The 19,036-nt window shown below is 51.0% G+C and overlaps 2 protein-coding genes across 3 annotated transcripts; one reads left to right on the top strand and one right to left on the bottom strand.

The window, feature by feature from the left end:
* Positions 1-607: 607 nt before the first annotated feature.
* SMARCB1 (SWI/SNF related, matrix associated, actin dependent regulator of chromatin, subfamily b, member 1) lies at positions 608-12,121 on the top strand. The gene is made up of 10 exons (XM_014944062.1): positions 608-789; positions 2,248-2,359; positions 2,999-3,028; positions 3,780-3,909; positions 4,446-4,583; positions 5,188-5,315; positions 5,875-6,041; positions 6,479-6,669; positions 10,522-10,653; positions 11,758-12,121. The coding sequence occupies exons 1-10, from the start codon at positions 697-699 to the stop codon at positions 11,795-11,797; spliced, it is 1,161 nt and encodes a 386-aa protein (XP_014799548.1). The 5' UTR covers positions 608-696; the 3' UTR covers positions 11,798-12,121.
* A 2,171-nt stretch (positions 12,122-14,292) lies between these two features.
* Positions 14,293-18,724, bottom strand: DERL3 (derlin 3). 2 transcript variants are annotated; one of them, XM_014943960.1, is made up of 7 exons: positions 18,589-18,724; positions 18,139-18,201; positions 17,339-17,412; positions 16,748-16,841; positions 15,964-16,159; positions 15,753-15,843; positions 14,293-15,207 (listed from the first exon to the last, which is right to left on the bottom strand). In XM_014943960.1, the coding sequence occupies exons 1-7, from the start codon at positions 18,679-18,681 to the stop codon at positions 15,093-15,095; spliced, it is 726 nt and encodes a 241-aa protein (XP_014799446.1). In that variant the 5' UTR covers positions 18,682-18,724; the 3' UTR covers positions 14,293-15,092. The 2 variants fall into 2 exon arrangements, with proteins under 2 accessions (XP_014799446.1, XP_014799445.1); XM_014943959.1 differs by having other exon boundaries at positions 14,585-15,207; positions 18,139-18,204.
* Positions 18,725-19,036: the final 312 nt, after the last annotated feature.

Consider the following 19,036-nt stretch of genomic DNA (forward strand, 5'->3'; position numbering starts at 1 on the left):
ACTTTTTCCTAATATCCAGCCTGAACCTCCCCTGGCGCAACTTGAGGCCATTTCCTCTTGTCCTGTCGCCTGTGACTTGGGAGAAGAGACCGACCCCCATCTCTCTACACCCTCCTTTCAGGGAGTTGTAGAGAGCAATAAGGTCTCCCCTCAGCCTCCTCTTCTCCAGGCTGAACACCCCCAGCTCCCTCAGCCTCTCCTCATAAGACTTATTCTCCAGACCCTTCACCATCTTTGTCGCCCTTCTCTGGACCCACTCCAGCACCTCGATGTCTTTTTTATGGTAGGGGGCCCAAAACTAGACACAGCACTCGAGGTGGGGCCTCATCAGTGCCCAGTACAGGGGGACAATCACCTCTCGGGCCCTACTCCCCACGCTGTTCCTGACACAGGCCAGGATGCTGGTGGCATCCATACACCCCCCGTCCCCCCGTGCTGTCGGTACGTATATCCGCCCCGCGGGATTAATTTATAGCCATTATACACCAATCAACCGCCTCCTTCCCGGTACCGCCCGCCCCCTCGGAGGCGTCCCCTCCGGCGGGGCCGGGGTTGGGCGGGGCGCGCCCGGCGCATGCGCGGAGGGGCGGCAGGACTAGGCCGCACCGCCACCGCCCGCCCGCGCCCCGGCCCCCTCGTTACCGCCGCCGGCCGCCCGGGCCCCGTCGCAGGACGCCGGGCGCTCCCGCCGCCACCATGATGATGATGGCGCTGAGCAAGACCTTCGGGCAGAAGCCCGTCAAGTTCCAGCTGGAGGAGGACGGCGAGTTCTACATGATCGGCTCCGAGGTGCGGGCCCCCCCCGGGCGGGGCCCGGGGGAGGCTGCGGGGGGCCGCGGGCGCCGGGATGGGCCGGGGGAGGCGTTGGGGGGACCGGGGGAGCCCCGGTGCGGGGAGCGGCGGTCTCCCGGGCCCCTGCGGCCTACTCTGCCCCCCCCGCAGGCGGGGGCCGGACGGGGGGTCTGCCCCGGCGCCTCAGCCGCGCTGGGACCGGCGCTCCCGGTGAGGGAGCCTCATTGAAACAAGAAACACGGGGGCTTCGGCACCGGGGAAATGATCGCGGTTGAAAAAAAGAAAAAAAAAAAGTAATGGTTCAGCTCCTCCCTCCCCTGCTTCGGTGCAAAAAAAAAAAAAAAAAGGGAATATTGGGAAAATTGAATGGCCAGCTGTGTAGGTTGAGCACGAGGCCCCTCACGCTCTGGTGTGAAGTGTAAAGTTTGACAGAAGAGCTATAAGTGCAGTCAGTAACCTGTGAGGTCACCGTGCTGTAGGGAGGGGGGTAAAGGCTGTCTCTTTCGTCCAGCTGTGTAGGTTGAGCACGAGGCCCCTCACGCTCTGGTGTGAAGTGTAAAGTTTGACAGAAGAGCTATAAGTGCAGTCAGTAACCTGTGAGGTCACCGTGCTGTAGGGAGGGGGGTAAAGGCTGTCTCTTTCGTCCACCATTAATTTCTGTCTGCTGATGAGCACCATAGAGCAACAGATAGAATTAAAAGTTGCTTGAAAACAGACGTTAAGATCAAAATGAGCCTTGTCAGTCAAACAAGGAATGAACCCCTTATTGCGTGGCGGTCTGCCGGCGTACAACCGGTCAGAACGTTTGATTTGGGAGCCCAGCAGTAGTTCTGTTGTGCAGCAAGTCCTGCTGTAGCCTTCAGCACAGGTGAGGGTCTCGTGCCAGGAGGAACAGAACTGCTTTACTGATGGTAAGTCAATCTGAAAGGGGATTATTGGCAGCCATCACCTTCTATGTGTTCAAAGGATTTAAAACGAAATACAAGTCCCTGGGCATTTGCTGTGTTCTGGTGATGTCTAGATGGCACCAAGGTTCAAAGGAAACATGATAATCTCTGCTGGAGAGCTGGGTGTCTGCTCTGATTGAATTCCTGCTGAGCATTGTGCACGGCGACAGAAATTGAAGTAAAGAAAGGTTTGGTTGTTCAAAAATACATGAAAATGAATGGGCTTTTTTCCTACTACGTGGATTATTGTCAGTGGATGTGAGTGTTTTCCTATCAGGCTAGTGAAATAAGTGCTGATAAGAATTTGGGTTTCTGTATTGCCACAAAAGTTGTGGTGCTGTTACGATGCCAAACCCAGTCATGGAAAACAAACAAAAAAAAGCACTTAAGAGGTTCCTGTTATCACTACAAAGAACTGAATTTGTTTCAGCTCCTGCTAAAAATTTCTGAGGCAGGATACCAGGCCCTACTGGAGCTCCAGGCCACCTCTCTGCTTTCCTTCTTGCAGGTGGGGAACTACTTGCGCATGTTTCGGGGTTCCCTGTACAAGAGATACCCCTCGCTCTGGAGGCGACTCGCCACGGTGGAAGAAAGGAAGAAGATAGTGGCCTCTTCACACGGTGAGAAGCAAACATTCCCAGTAATGTTTATCTGAAATTTTTGCCTTAAAAACCTGTCCTTGGCGATTCAGGAGCTTGTGTGCCTTTAGGGCTGTGCAAACCACTTGCGACTGCCCCAGTGACGGGGCACTCTGTGGCAGTGGCACTGGCACCTCCTGCTTCAGCCCAGCACCAAACAGCAGCTGACCAAAACTGTTGTAAAACTGAAGCATCCGTCATGGCTTTCCTGGGGTTGGCTGCAAAAGCCAGATCTCTAAACCAGTGCCATGTTCCAGCTGAGTTTTATAGACAAAGAGGCGCATTTTTGTCTCTTGTCAAACAGGCAGGAGTGTTGCACAGATGCCCCATTGAAAATGGGTGTCTTTGTTTAACTTTGCTTCTTGCAAGGACTGTTTGTGCCTCCCAGAGTTTGTTGCCGTGTGTTGCTACTGATGTGACTGCCCCAGTGAGACTTTAGCTGCCTTGGGATTGTTTTTGGTGGGAGACTAATAACAAGCAGTTAAATTTCTTAGCAATGTGATTTGTTGTACACTCTTTAGACTAAAGCACAACAAAAATAAAGGGTTCGTTCTGGACTTAAGTCTCCTTCCTCCAAGTACCCTGCTGACCTGTTGCTTTCTTTTCTTTTTTTTCCACCAGAAAATCAGCGGTCTCACAGTCCCAGAAGATGTAAGTCTTATCTGCGTGTTATTCTTAGCTGTGCTAGAGGAAGGATCTCCAACTGTGACCTTGGGTGCTATGACAATATATATTAATGTCTCATCCTCTTCCTCTGATCTCTCCCTGTGGTCGCCCTGGTTGTGCACCCGGATCACGTGCCAGACTCTTCTGTCTCACAACCTTAGTGGGATTCTCAAATGCAGATGGTCTCTGTAATTCAGTGAGACCTGTCCTGAAGGTTTCTCCCCCTTTCCCAGCTCTTATCAGCTTTTCTAGTGAATGTTGCCTTTCTGTTTCCAACCTTTAAGCCCAGGGAGGATTTATTGCTTTCTGGGCTTTTCCTCCCAGAAGGCTGTGGAAGAGATTTCACATCATTTTGGCAGATGTAGGGGTGCAGAGCTGAACCATGTGATTGCCGAGGGTAACTCAGGGTAGGAAAGAATTGTTTTTCTCCTCCTTTGCTTAAGTAAAAGCACATTAGATTTAAAATTGATCTAATGATTATGAGGATTTGAGGACTATTTTTTTTGAAATTTTGTTTTTGTAGCATTCCTTTTGACCTTAAGTAAATTTCACAACAGAAATGACCAGAGTCATTCTGTGAGAAGATGAATGAAGCCCAAAAGGCTTTTGGGGCACAGACTTGTACCTCTTGGTAACCTATTTTAGTCCCTCCTGTAGCATCAGGGAGAGCAGCCTGTTAATGCTGTATTGCTATCTAGTACTTTTCCATGTTAATTGCCATCTTTCCTGGTACCAGATCATGGCTACACGACATTAGCCACCAGTGTGACGCTGCTGAAGGCCTCTGAAGTGGAAGAGATCCTGGATGGAAACGATGAGAAGTATAAGGCGGTGTCCATCAGCACAGAACCTCCTACCTACCTCAGGTAACCTGGGGAGGGCCGGGATTGGAACGGAGCTGCTTGGAAGATGTAGCTGGGGCACCAAGCACCAGAAATTGCACAAACACAGGCCATCAAGCAGGGGGGTTCTTGTCAGTCTGTGCTAACCATTGTTTGCAGTGTTGGACAAATGAAGATCTCCAGACCATAAGGATTGGGTTACTGCCCACATACGAGAGGAAGAAAAACCTAAGTGTTTGATGATACAGCTCTTTTTTCAATTACGGCATTCCATCTGTAACAGATGTTTTGCAGAACACACTCTCTGCACGTATTGCCTTCTGGAAAGCTCACGTTTCTCAGTAGTCCTTATATAGATAGAAAATCCAAATATGAACCTAGTATTTGTAAGTCCACCTGGATTTATGTTGAGCTGGAGACTGGGCTTCCCAGAGGCCAGTGTGGAACAGTATTGTTGAGGGGTCCAGAACAAAGTAGCAGGAGTTTAAAATTAAACTTTTCCTTAAGTAACAGCAGTGGTGCTGAGGGTCTGCAGTCTAACACACTGTCTCCTTCTTCAGAGAACAGAAGGCAAAGAGGAACAACCAGTGGGTGCCAACCCTGCCCAACAGCTCTCACCACCTGGATGCGGTCCCGTGCTCAACAACCATCAACAGAAACCGCATGGGCAGGGATAAGAAGAGGACATTCCCTCTGTGGTAAGAGAGCTTCCTGCTTCCAGAAAGTGGACACTGCTACTGCCAGGGTAGTGCTGATGAGTCAACGCGATGTTGTGATTCATCTCTAACTGACAAAAGACCTGCAGGTTGCTGTTTGGAGGTTCTTAGTTAGACTGCATGTCATGAGGCTGTTCCTCACAGCGGCCAGCCGGGGCTCAGAGAGGAGGCTTTCCTTTCATCAGGAACACGGTTCCTTCTTTTCCTGATGAGTTCCTTCTCCTTTCTGCTGATTTGCTGAGCAGTTGTCATTTGAGGAGCCTGCAGACCCTCTCTGCAGAGGACAACAGGCTTCTTCTTGCTGAAGTATTCCAGTAACTTTGATGTAATTTGTTCAATGGAAAGTACTGCTGTGGCTCACTCATGAGTAAGTTTTATTTTCAGGAATGTATTATGATAGATGTAATAAAAGGTGATAAACACATTGATTGCTATAGCCCTGTGAGCTTGCATTGAGAGTCAGTCTAAAGACTGATGAGGGAGTTGGAGCGTGGGCGTTGCTCCCAACAGACATTGCCTTCCCTCTGTGGATGCCAGATGTGCCATGTGCTCGTTGCATACACCGTGTTGTTGCTCTTTGCATTAGCTTTGATGACCATGACCCAGCAGTCATCCATGAGAATGCATCCCAGCCGGAGGTCCTGGTTCCAATCAGGCTTGATATGGAAATTGATGGGCAGAAACTCAGAGATGCGTTTACGTGGAACATGAATGGTATGTAGGAGGGAGAGTTTCCTGGGGCTGGGGAGATATAGTTGTGTCCATCACCAAATATGAAAAGGGAGCAAGAATAAGTGTCTGTGTGTGTCCTTGCATTACATACACAGAGCTTTAAAGCTCTCCCACTTTGGACTGTATTCAGCTCTTATGTCTCTGAGCAAATGCTCTGCTGCTTCCAGGTGTTGCAGTCATTCCTGGACACATGTCATCTGAAGGGTTTAATGGGCATGTTCTCCTGACCCAGATCCTCAGCTCAGCCCCTTAGCTGGGGCACCCTGAATACAGAACAGCTAATGTGTGTGGCTGCTTGATGTGTGGGGGTTGTTAGACCATAGCTGTGCTGTCCCCATGGAGCGAGTGAAGAAGGCTTAAGTCCCCGTGTCAGCGTGCACATCATCACAAACCTGATACAAAACACCCTTGTAAAAGGAAAACCTGGTGCATTTGGGATTCCCTTCGACACACTGTGGGATTAGTTTTGTGTATTTTGTAAGTGGCAGATACTGACTTGCAGGAAAGCTAACAGTGTCTCTTCATTCTTCTTCTGTATCAGAAAAGTTAATGACCCCAGAAATGTTCTCTGAGATTCTTTGCGATGACCTGGATTTGAATCCTCTGACCTTTGTCCCTGCTATTGCCTCTGCCATCCGACAGCAGATTGAGTCCTACCCAACTGACAGTATCCTAGAAGATCAGTCAGACCAACGGGTTATTATTAAGGTAATACAGGAAGGCAGTGGAACGAGGGCTGAACCGTTCGGGTTTCTGTGTTTATGTGATGGGGCAGTAGGAGCATAAAGGCTTCCCTCAGAGCAAAGGAGTTCTTAATTCCAGTCCCGTGTCCAGATCGCGTTTTTTCCTTTGTGCTGAGAACGGAATGAAGGTGGCAGATTACTAAATGTTCATGTGCCAGCCCCTGAAATGATGAAATAGTTGAGTGAAAGCACTGTGGAGTCCTTTTGGGAGAACTGGACTGGTCAGCAAAGCTGAGTTGTCTTCATGCTACTGGAATTAAGAATTCAGTTAAGGAGCTCTGCAGATGCAGTGGAGTTACCTCTCTGCTTCTCTTCTCCAGCCTCTTCCTCCTCAGTTATGTTACATTTGACAATCTGTTGTGAGAATGGAAACAAATGACCTGTTTCTTCCCTTGTCTGCAGCTAAACATCCACGTGGGGAACATCTCCCTTGTAGACCAGTTTGAATGGGACATGTCAGAGAAGGAGAATTCCCCAGAGAAGTTTGCCTTGAAGCTGTGCTCGGAGCTCGGCCTGGGTGGGGAGTTTGTCACCACTATTGCCTACAGCATCCGGGGACAGCTGAGCTGGCACCAGAAGACATATGCCTTCAGGTACAGAACCCTCATCTTCCTCCAGTGGGTGTGGGGGGGTCTTTGTACTTCATGGGTTTGCATCAATGGATGCTAGAAGAGCAGACCTGATGCAGAAAGCTTCATTTGAAATGGGTCCTTTTGGCTTGTGTCCCTTCTGTCCTCTTAAGATTACTTGTGCTCGTACTCAGTATCTTGCCCTTTCGTGTATAATACGTTCCAGGACCAAATACTGATGAAATGTCAGCTTTTGCCACAGAATGAAAGGCTATTGTAATTAGCAGTGACTGGATATCTTGTGTCTCCCTTTTCTATGCTAATGATGAACTCTGGATACATTTCTGTTTCATGGGCCGTACGCTGTCTTGAGCTGTGCTGTTTTGAACTAAGACTGATTGAATCTGTGGCTCTCTCCCCTGGCGGACGTTAGAGCTGGCTTGATCACAGGCCCTTCTCCCAGCTGGAATGCAGCAGTGTCAGGTTTGATTAGTCAGCTCTGTAGCCTGTCTCCTGAGGATAATCGTTTCCAGTTGTGCCGCGCTGCGCTCTGTGGTGAGCGTGTTGCTGAGTCTGCAGGCTCTGACTACCCCTTAATGTGCGCTGGGAGGGTCTCTGCCCTCAGGTCGTGGTGACAGTGGAGGAAGTTGGAGAGTTCAGCAGATGATGTATTTGCCGAGGGGAGGGAATGGTGCTGCTGACACCAGTTCTGTAGAGGTCAGTTCAGAGAAGGAGGATGACCCACCTGGCAGCAAAGGGGAACATGCCCAGCCCTGTCCCACCTTAGGGAGAGGGAAGTGGGTTGTTGCAGGGTGAAGCAAGGAGGAGCTGGAGGCTGTGGGGCAGCTGCTGCTGCTGTGAGCTCTGCTCCTTCCTCTTCCTCTCTCCAAAGGTTTCCCATCCGCTCAGCCTTCTGTGGAGAACGGGCCGCGATGTGCTCCGGACCAGTTGCTCTTCCACTAACCTCACACTGCTTCCTCTGGAGGTTATTTTTATCCTGAAAATATTCCACAGCAACAACTTGGCTCTAAAATGGAGCATGAAGTAGACTTAAATCTGTGCCTTACGCGAGCTATGGCAGTTCATTTCCAGAAGGTTTAGTGGGATTCCTTGTTGCCTGAATGTTCCGAGGAGTTGGAGCTTGAAGCAGCCAGGTGGCCCTGCTCACACCATGCTGGCCAGGAAGCCCTCTTTTCTACTCACAATTTAATTACCTTCCCAGTTAAGTTACTTTGACAACATTTTAGCATACTGCCTAAGCCTACAGGGCATTTGTTCCTAAGTCTTGTCACTTGGTGTCTCAGAGGCAGGCTTTGAATGTGCACACTAAGTGTTCTCCCTCTTTCTGATGCTTCTCCCCATATTGCAGATACCTGAGTTCAGAAATCAATCTGTACGTGTCAGCTGTGGCAAGGGGGCTTATTTTTTGTCTTTGCTTCCTATCAGTCTTCATAACTCACAGCAAGTAAGGCTTTAGCCAGTGCTGCCCAGGCGCTCTCAGACACATCAGATTAATGCCAACTTCACACTGTTCTCTCTAAAAACATCTCTGTGGCCACAGTTACTAGACAGTGTTTCCTTTTAGGGGTAGTTCAGACAGGTTTCAGGCCTTCTTTAGGCTGTTGCAGTATTGCAAGTAGGAGACTCAAAAACTAGGAAGGGAAGCCCAACAGCACAAAGTACATAGATATGAGCTGTTCAGGGAGGAAAAAACATCTAATTTAAACCTTGGTTTGTGTCATAGCACAAACATGCCCTCCTCTTCCCCTTTTTCTCCCAGCAAAGGAACACTTTTGAAACCTTACAGTGATTAATGATATTTGGGTTGTGTGGTTGGTTAGTTCCTGAATTCCCAAACCACAGGAGTGGTGGTTGCTCCAAAGTCATTCCACTGATGTAAGGAAAGGGTCTGCTTTAGATGTATCAAAAGAACCTTAATATCTCGGGGGACTGGGGGGTTGAGAAGTCATGTGCCTCTTAATCATCCGAGGGAGAGGTGAAACTGTCTGCTGGTTGATGAAAGCCAGGGCAGTTCTTTCAGCTGGGCTGTTCTATACAAAACAAGGAGAGCCTGAAAGCCCAGGGCTGGAAGCAGACAGGTAACTGATGTTTTGGGGATTTTCAGGGGGATGGTGTGCTACAACGTGTCACATCTCAATACCAAGTGTTTCTTGTGGCAGCACACAGCGCTTCATACCAGAGTTTTGCCTTTGAGACCCAAATGATGGCACAGGTTCTCCCCCATCAAACCCATGTCCATGCCCGAGGGGTTTCCCTGCCCTGTTGGCACGTCCATGATGCTACTGCCTAGGCCTGGTCCCAAGGAGAGGCAGCATCTTGCTGGGAATCCCACAGCTGACAGTGCATTCCAGGCACTGTTGTCTTCATCAAAAAATGACAAGGGAGAGGGAGCCGTCTGTCTTTGGAGGTTGGAGATGAGGGAGGATTTTTTCAGTTTATCTTTGATTCAGTGCTGTATCTGATGCTGTGTGCTATCTGAGTTGGCTTGCAATTAAGTTATGCACACGAGGATGGCTTTGCACCCCCCGTTCAGTTCTAGCAGGGGCTCAGGGTTAAGTGTGGTAAATGAGGTAGCGGTGTGTCTGGAATGTGCAGCAATCTGGGGCTGAGATAAAATTCCTGGGTTTGAGTGTTGCTCAGTGGATGTCATCAGAACTGGAAGTAGCTTTGACCGGAGCTTCCTCCCAGGATCAGATACCAAGGGCTCGGGATTAATTTTTCATTTGTAGCGTTACTTTGAAGAGCTGTTACTCTAGATGAATGGCTTTGATGCAGAGGCTGTCTGTTCCCATGGCAATTAGCACTTGAGTTCCTTCCTGGGGGAAGGAGGGGGCTGCCCGGAGCCTGCAATCCCTGCAGGGAGGCATGTCCCCAGGGAGGGGGCCCATGTCCCCACACACCTGTGGAAGGGCTCTGCTCACACACACACACTTTGTGTTGCTCAGGCCAAGCTGCTTTCTAGAATTCAAAGCAAATATTTACATTCTGAGGCTCCTCTGTATTTATGCTGGGCTTCCGGCTCCTCTGTCAATATTTGGGAAGCTGCTCCTGGTCAGTTCCTGTTGACTTTTACTGAAAAGTGGCCAGTGAAGCAGTAAATATTTTTGTGCGTGTGACAATACAGCTGGTCGGGGCAGATGAGCTCTTGAGCAGATGTTGTGATCCAGGACAGGAGTAGCTACAGCCTCTGGTTGCAACAGCAGGTCCTAAAAGACTGCCTTTTCCATGAGCCTGGTGTTCGTTGCTTGTGCAGGGAGTAGCTACAGCCTCTGGTTGCACCAGCAGGTCCTAAAAGACTGCCTTTTCCATGGGAACTGAGAAAGCAATGCCTGTCCCTCTGTCAGGCTCCCAGAAAGCCAGACTTTTGCCAGGGAAGAGCTGTCAGGGGTGCACTGGGCAAACCACAGCTGGGAACTCAGAGCTGTGGAAGGGCAAAGCGAGAGAAAGAGCCCTGTCAACAGTCCCAGCTCAGCTGCTGCTCTGGGAGAAGTTCTCCCGGTGCTAATAAACTGGGATGAACTTTGCCTTTGCTTTTTGGGTTTGAATGTAACAGCCAGTTACGTCAGGGCCTTTGTGGGAGAGAACTGTGTCAGCCAGAGCTGCTTGGACAAACCTCTCCCTGATGGTGAAAGGAGATGGTCCTAGTGGGTCTCCCAGAACCTTCAGGCCCCACAAAATCGTAACCATCAGGCCCCGGTGTACTTCTGGGAACTAGACTGCCCTGAGAATGAATGTTTAAGCCTGAAACACTGTAAATGATGCTCTGTTGTCCTTGTGTCTGGGTTGGTAGCCCAGAGGAGTTGCTCTGGGAGCAGTGATGGATGTTGCCTTGTTGCCTTCTGCCCTGCCCTGCAGCGAGAACCCTTTGCCGATTGTGGAGATCGCCATTCGCAACACGGGGGATGCTGACCAGTGGTGTCCTCTCCTGGAAACCCTCACAGATGCCGAGATGGAGAAGAAGATCAGAGACCAGGACAGAAATACAAGGTGCTGCCACTCGTTCAGACAGTTCTCCTCCTGGCCCGTCTCTAAGACAGAAGTTAAAAGCTTTGATGTTTGTCTTTCCCTACTGAGAGCCAGCTGGCAGGATTTCAAACTTGCACACCACAACAGAAACTCATTTTGCTTCAGGATATTAAACTGTTATCACCTTGCTCCACAAACATCGACATCTCTACTTTAACCATCTCCTGCCTGAAGCAAAGTTTCCTTTGTATTGTTCCCTTTGCTTTCTTTTCCCTAGGCTCTCTGCTGGTGCAGGGGGATTTGTTTCTATAGGAAGGCATTCATAAAAAGATATTGGAGTTCCACACACTGTCCTGCTACCTAAAGTCCTGCCACGAGGGGTGTAGGGTAAAGTGCTGTGAGATGTAGGAACGGGTGAGCTCGATTAATCAAAAATACTGGAGTTCCACACACTGTCCTGCTACGTAAAGTCTTGCCATGAGGGGTGTAGGGTACAGTGCTGTGAGATGTAGGAACGGGTGAGCTCCCAGCTCTGGCCTGGCTGATGCTGCTGTATTTGCTGCACGGGATGGGTGCTGTGATTCCTGCAGGAGCTCTGCTGCAGAGAAACCCACCGAGCGGTGTGTGATGTGCTCCGAGAGCACTTCCTCCTCTTTGGTGAAATTGCTCCCAGCACAGATAGAAATGAACTCCTAGAATCTCTCCAAAAGATAGATACACTGTGGGAAGAGTAAATACGCTGGCTCAGCTCTTTCCCAGGATTTTTTTTCACTGTGGGAAGAGTAAATATGCTGGCTCAGCTCTTTCCCAGGATTTTTTTTTTTTCCGGTGATTAGCAGTTTCATAATTGTTTTGCTGCTTGGCTGTGGCCAGCTGAATAGTTTTCAGTGCAGATTGGTTCAACCCAAGTTCATGAGCACAAGAGCACTAAAAGCTGTTGCTGAGAACGGTGTCTGAGCCTTTTCAACAGGGGCATTCTCAGGTGACTGGGGGAGTCTGTCCAGGCAACAAACCTGTCTACAGAGTTCACAAAGCTCTGGCAGCCTCCCCAAAAGCATTGGTTTTAGTAAGACTTGATGTGATGGTAGCACAGCACTCACTGTACCTCTCTTCTCTCTCTTGCAGGCGTATGAGACGTCTGGCCAATACTGCTCCAGCCTGGTAATCTTCCCGTGGTGACACTGGTGCTCTTCCTACAGACTTTATCCCTCCTCCTCTCCCCACATGGATCTAGGATTGGCAGGGGTCTTTCTGTCCCTGAAGGGGACACACATTCCACTTGCCAAGAGTTCCCAGTACTGCTGACTTCTGTCCCCAACCCCTAAATGCCACGTACCAGGAACGCTGCGGTAGCGCCTGCTCTGGCCCAGATCTGTGGCAGCTCTCAGAGCCCTTATATACCTGTGTGTGGACAGTGTAAAGATTCTTTTGTATAGGTGCAACATGCACTATTAGGACAACTTTTTAAATAAAAGGAATGCATACTACTCGGGCTGAGTTCAGTATGTTTGAATGAATAGCAAATCTCACCATATTTTGTGCTATTTTAGTTAACTGAGCAGTCCCGTGGCCTCAGAGTAACATTTTTGGGTATAATGCTGCACACTCACATGCCTTCAGTTTTCCTGAAGTGTGGTGGAAACCAAGTGCTTTACTCTAACAGATAAAGCAGCCCCAAACCCTTTGCTGCAGGGGAAGGTGAGAATGAGACTCAAAAGCAGAAGCAGCAAATGATTCCCTAAAGGAGAGAGTCCTGTCAGGAGCTCGATGGGGTGTTCAGCTGGCTTTGACAAGGGTACAGTGATGTCACTAAAGTCACAACCTTAACCCTTGTTTGTCAGATACCAGCCTGGTGTGTGGGGAACCCTTTTACTGCTGGGAAGGCTGCATCTGGGAAACAACAGTCTCTGAACTGGTGCAGAAGTTGCAGTCACTGAGATGCAGTTTCTCTTCAGCGAGGGGCTTTGCTGTGGTCACTGTCAGCCCCCGCAGCAGAGTGGGTGTCTTAAATACCCCTGGCACTGCAGCATCAGTCTGTCTTTGGGGAATTTAAAAACAGAAAATCCATTGAAGTGAGATAAAAAAAATGCAAGCTTGCTTAAAATAAAGCTAATTGGAGGCTACATTGCCATTGAGGTCCAGCAGCTCTTTGATAGAGTTCTGGCCTCTCACTGCCAGGATGGAGGAGCGTTGGGAGGGGGCAGGCTCTGCTGGCAGCCCCCCCGTTACCTCCAGGCCCTTAGGAGAAAGGCAGTAGGTTTTAGGATCCTCGCTGATCCACCCACACTGCTAGCACAGTCACAAAAACCCCACTTTCCGGCCTTAATTTATCATGTTTAGACTTGAGTAATAGCAGAGCCAGTTCAGATTCCTGGGTGGGAGGGAACTTTTTCCAGATGTTAAGTCTGCAAACTTAACCAAAAACTTGCACTTTAGCAATAATATTATTGCAGCCTTATCCTGGGCTGCTGTGCCTGAGCAGTGTCCTTCTCAGAGAGGCTGAAAGGTTATTCCAGCAAGTAGGACAAAACCTGGGGCTCCGGCTGGGCCTCCCATGTAGAGCATGTATTTTGCCACACGGCCATAAAAACTCAACTCTTCCCAAAAACACTTCAGCCTCTTTGTTACGGTTACGTACTTCTGCAAGCAGCATCTTGACCAACACAAGCACAAAGCTGCTGCAGCCTTAAACTAGCATCTGTGGTAGGGTTTCTGAATTGCTGTGAAGCTTGTGGGTCCAGAACCCTGAAGCTCACACCAAGGTACAGACACACAAGGGCTGCAGCTTCCCCAGCAGGTTTACAAGTACCTCCTGCTGCTCCTTGAGCCCCAGGGACACTGTAGGAATTGTCCCTCCAAGCAGAAGGTGGGAAACCAGGATAGTTCAGGGGGCCAGGTCCCAGAAAGAACTTCATCCAATTTCTCCATGTATTGGGACTGGTAGGGAATGGCTAGGAGTAGCTTTCTGGCTTGACAATCACGACTCCTTAATCTGGTCTCCCAGCTAAAAGCACAGCCCAGCTTTTGCATTTCAGAGTCCTATCTCAGAAGCAATTTAAAACAGAACATCTGCAGACTTTAAAAACAAACTCTTTCCAGGGGTTGAGGCACCGGTTCTGTGTTACTAGGTCCTGAACCTGCTGAATCTGAGGTTGCTTAGCCCTTGGTACTGCTGTCTCTTCTGGAAGATCACCATCTGAACAGTTCTTTCATCCTCTTCCTACAGGGAAACAGAAGTGCAGCAAAACAACTTGTTCAAATAAAGTCTGAGTCTTCACCAAAAAAAAAGGTGTTTTCATGGGAAGCCCACAGAGGAGGAGGTGGGAGTGAGGGAGCTGGCGTTCAATCTTCCTTTGCCACAAGGCTTCAGCATCATTTTTCCTAAGCAGATGCTGGTTACTCACATTTCTCTTTGTAGTTTGGTGGTAGTTCAGAGGCTTGTCCAGCTGAGCAGACGGAACGTCACCAACCCAGCTGTCCTGAGATACAGTGTTTGTAGCTTTATTCCAAAGGCTTTGAGGTCTGGTCCTGCCTTAGCAACAACGATCACCCCCATGCAGTACAGCTGTCCCTGGCAGGGACTAGCTCCTTCAGTTTTGTTCTCAAATTCAGATGTTTATATTGCAGAACTAAAAAAATTCAACAAGAGTGGAATGACACTGCACGTGCAGACAGCCTTTATTACCAGTGTCAAGTGCTACTTCCAGTCCCTGCCTGGCTCAAGTGTCCGGCTCCGTCCCCTCTCCTTTCCCAGAAATCCCTGTCTCCAAGCAGACACCCCCAACCTTCCCCATGCTCTGCTCTCCTGCTGACACAAGAGTCCAGCAAACCTGGACTTCGCTTTGCCCACCAAAAAAAGAAAAGCCCAAGCAAACAGCCTGGTGGTTTTAAGCAAAGTCCTAACGAATACAGGTGAACTGCTGCCTCTGCCCCTGGCAGAAACGGACACAACTGAAAAATAAAGATTTTAATGTAAAGACTCTTTGGAAACAAGAACTGAAAAAAGGGGTGGGAGACTTGGAGGAAAGGAAGAGGCTGAGCTGCATTCTACTATGGTAGAGCAGGGAGTTCTACTTCATTGAAAGCCCACAAAGAGGTCTCACAAACAGCGAGAGCCGAGAACATTGGTCTTTGTACAGAGTGATCTGGCACACAGCGAGTCATTAACAGCAAGAGGAGGAGTAACTGGTTTAACACCCCGTTTGATACTTATTCCCCCCCAGGTAACTGAGGAGCCATCACAACTCCCAGCCCCTGTCCCTACAACACCTCTGAGAGCATCAGTTCTCACATGCAGGGCCCTGTGGAACCGCTGGGTACCAGGGGAAGAGGAGTTACCCGTACAAACAGCGAGACATCACACATTGGAATGGCAACTGGTGTTATTCCAGTAGGATCTCTGGGCCACAGCGTAAGTCCAGCCGGGAGAGAGGAATCTGGCCACAGCATGAAGTCCTCTGTTACTGTGGGTGCTGCTGCTGGTTTTGGTCTTGGTCTCTAGGTTGGTTTTCTGGATGATCCTCAGGGAGAGGGTTATAGTTGGGATCCTCTTCAGGTGTGTCAAATACCATCTTCCTGGTAAGGGACATGCCCGTCCCACCGAGCAGGCAGGTTAGGACAGGGAGCTGAGGGCATGGAAAAACCCCAGCCCTCCTGGGAACACCCCAGCTCTTCCCAGGACTTGGCTTGTGTCACAGCCACCCCCTATTGTGCCACACAAACTGTTGGCTCAGCTCGACGTGTGACAGTACCTTCCTTGATCTCTGGGTCAGCTTTGAGCCTCAGCATGAAGCAGAACGTGTTCTGCTTTATTAAACTACAGAAATACATCAGAAAAAAAATCCTACCAGCATCTCGCATTTCCATGAGCAGTAAGAATGCTCTGGTTCAGGTAGCAAAGCTGAAGGTACCAGCAGTTGCTTTATGGCCCCTGTGTATGTATATAACGTGCAAAGTGCCAGCACTTTCTGCAGCAGAGGCATAAACTGGTGAGCTGAGGTCCTATCAGCATGCCATTGCATTCTGTGGTCACCCCACGCTGGCACAGACCAGTTTGCTGCAGAAGTGACCCAAGCTGGGGAGCGACACGGCAAAGCCCAGAAAGAATCAGCTGTACTTACAGGAAGCCAGGGGTTAACAGCAGTTTCTTTCCTCCAGGCTGGTTGGGGAAAACATCTTCCAAGAAATAATAGATGTGACCCACAGCAATCCCTGGGGAGAGATGTGACCAAGGTCAGGCCCAGCTGTGACTCCTTTGCCAGCTGAACCAGAGGATGTAGCAAAGTGGCTGCAAAGTGCCCTTGTTCCCAGCACCCACCAGCTTTGGCTTACCCAGTAAGTCGATGATGATGGAGTTGCCCAGGAGCAGAGAGAATCCCATCAGGACCCAGGGCAAGAAAGGGGCCTGGAAATTAAGCAGCCCAAAGAAGTTCATGCGGATGTAAGGGTTCCTGCGACTCCACACGTACACCAGCATGATGGTGAATGCCTGGCCCAGGAAAAACAGGCTGGCAAAGAGGCCAAATAGCTAGAAACTATCGAGTCAAGGAAAAACCTGCCCACCCTGTGCACCACCTCCCACTCTCCCCAGCTAAGGTGCAGCTGGACAGCTTCTCAAAGAGCAGAACAACTGCTTTTCAGACAGTCTCCCCAAGCTCAGACACCGCTGCCCTGCTGCAGCTGGACAGCTTCTCACAGAGCAGAACAACTGCTTTTCAGACAGTCTCTCTCTTCACTTCCATAAACGCCACCACAAGTACAGGCAGATTTTCCTGTATTTTACTTCTGCTCTAGGCATTCTGGGTGAGGCACAGACCAGGGGTGGGCAAGACAAGGGGCATAAGCTGTGCCACACAGCCAGAAGTTGGCCCTCCATCACCGAAGAGCACCACGTGCTCAGCAGAGCTCTCCCAGGCCTCAGGCCACAAACCTGGCTGGTCTGGGGCACCATAAGGTGCTCTGCCCCATGGCACCAAGGAGATTCACAAGACAGCTGTACCACTGCTCAGCAGGCACTGCTGCTACAGAGCACACAACACAGCCTGGCTAGCAGCCCCAAACTATCCACAGCACCTCAGAAGACACCAGAAGAACCTCAACTAACTCAAAAGGATACTGTCATGAGAAACCCTCCGAAGAGGAACATGAAGACGAAGTCAGCCGTCCTTCCACGGAAGGAGCCTTCTTCCAGCATGCGGCAGTACCTGTACCTGGGAGCGGGAGAGAAGGAGGGGTTGCAGTATAGGAAATTAACAGCTGGCCACCCCGTGTCCCCACAGCACGACTTCACAGGGAATAAGCCAGCTGCAAGCTCTTTCATCCCAGGAAGCTGTCAGCCAGGTGTCCAAGCCCCAGAGCAGAACAGCACAGACTTCACCTCATACCACTGACCCCAGGGAAAGAAAGAGGCATCTGCTCTGCTCCAGCCAGAGCTCCCCCCAGGAACGGGCACTGCTCTCCAGCATGAGCCGCAGCAGCACGGCCAGCTTCTTCAGCCCTGCCCCACAGCAAGCAGAGATGGAGGGGGCAGGAGGTGGCCACAGTTGCCTGGGGAATGGCTTCAATTCAGACCGAAAGAAGCCAAGGGAAGAACCCACAGCCCTAGACTGCTGCCCAGACAGGTCAGGCCGAGGAGGAAGACGGACAGGGGGGAAATCGCGTCTAAGCCAAAAAGGGAGCAGAGAGCTTCACTGAGACCAAAGGATACAGAAATATCATGTTGAAAAAGAAACTGAATCCCAGGGGCCCAAAAAAGAGGAAGTTGGTGATCAGCCTCCATATCTGAAAGAGAAGAGAGAGGAGAGAGAAAAGGAGGTGGACAGACAGGTCTCTCCCCATTATGTGTAAGGTCCCTATCCACTGGGGACACCCACTCATGCATCCATCTGCTTCACACCATAACAGGACACCAGGCACCTGCATGTGGGACCTCCCTCCACTGCCCACATGAGAGAACCTCGCTCCTCCAGGTGGGGGAAAGATTCCCCTGGTTTTTTGGAGGGGACAAACAGCCACAATTCAGCACCTGGAGCCACAGTAAATCCCTGTTCATGCCACTCTACAATAAAGCCCCCCTATAATAAATTCCCCCCACCCAGCCCAACTGGCTGGTCAAACATCTCACTCAGTATCACAGAGCGGGGAAAGACAAGGTTTGAGTTTCCCCCCACCCAGCCCAACTGTCTGGTCAAACATCTCACTCAGTATCACAGAGCGGGGAAAGACAAGGTTTGAGTACCAGAAAAAAGGAAATGCCAAGATGGCATATGGCAGGGAGAGGCTGGAAGAAGTGATCTCCATCCAGGCATCTGTGACAAGGGGGGACACCATGGTGGCGACCCCACTATTGTCAACCAGAGAAGGCTGGAGTAGTGGGAAAGAAGCCCCTTGGGATCCTACAGCTCTCCCTGACCCCCCAGGGAGCAGGACACCCTAGGCCCAGCCTATCACACACCCCCCTCTCTGGGAAGGGACAAGAAGGGCCCCAACACATGGACAAGGCCTCACCTGGAACTTCCTGAAGATGAGGTCAGGGTTGAAATACAGCTGGAAGGGGGTGATGAACTCCAGCTGCTGTGAGAGACAGGCAGAGCAGCTGCCACCCGCTGCCATCCAGCCCCCTGGTGTCCCCACTATGGCACCCCCTTAGGTAACCCAGCCTCCCCCTCAGGGACCCCAGCCTCCCCACCATGACACCCTCTCAGGTAACCCAGCGTCCCCCTCAGGTAACCCTCTCAGGCAACCCAGCCTCCCCTTCAAGTAACCCAGCCTCCCCACCATGACACCCCCTCAGGTAACCCAGCCTCGCCCCCAGGGACCCCAGCCTCTTCACCACAGTCATCTCCTCAGGAACCCCGGTTTCCCCACCACAGCACCCCCTGAGGTAATCCAGCCTTCCCGCCACGGCCCCCCCTGAGGTAACCCAGCCTCCCCCCTCAGGGACCCCTCGCGCCTCACCACAGCGGCGGTGGTGATGACGCAGGCGGTGGTGTAAGCGCGCGTCACGGCCGGCATGCCCAGGTACTCCTGCGCGAAGCCCTGGTAGGCCATGGTGCACGACCACCGCGTCTAGCCGCGCCGCGGCCCCTTTAACACACACCCCCCAGCGCGCCGCCGCGGCCACGCCCCCGAGGACCGCGCCCGGCCAATCCCGACGCGACAGGCGGCGCGAGCCGGCCAATGGGCGCGCGCCTCATGCCCTCGGCCTCCACCGGCCGCCAACCCGGGCTGGACCCGCCGCAGCAGGTGACGGGCCGGGAGGGGGCGAGCCCCTGGGGCACCGCCCATCGGAGGCGGGACGAGTCCCTGCAGCCAATGGCATCGGGCAGTCCCGTTGAGTGACAGCTGGGAGGGGCCAATAGGCGGGGCGGGTCTGACGGGGATGGGGCGGAAGGGTGATGGCGGC

The sequence above is a fragment of the Calidris pugnax genome, unplaced genomic scaffold (genome assembly GCF_001431845.1).
Source record: "Calidris pugnax isolate Ruff unplaced genomic scaffold, ASM143184v1 scaffold138, whole genome shotgun sequence".
Classification (NCBI taxonomy): domain Eukaryota; kingdom Metazoa; phylum Chordata; class Aves; order Charadriiformes; family Scolopacidae; genus Calidris; species Calidris pugnax.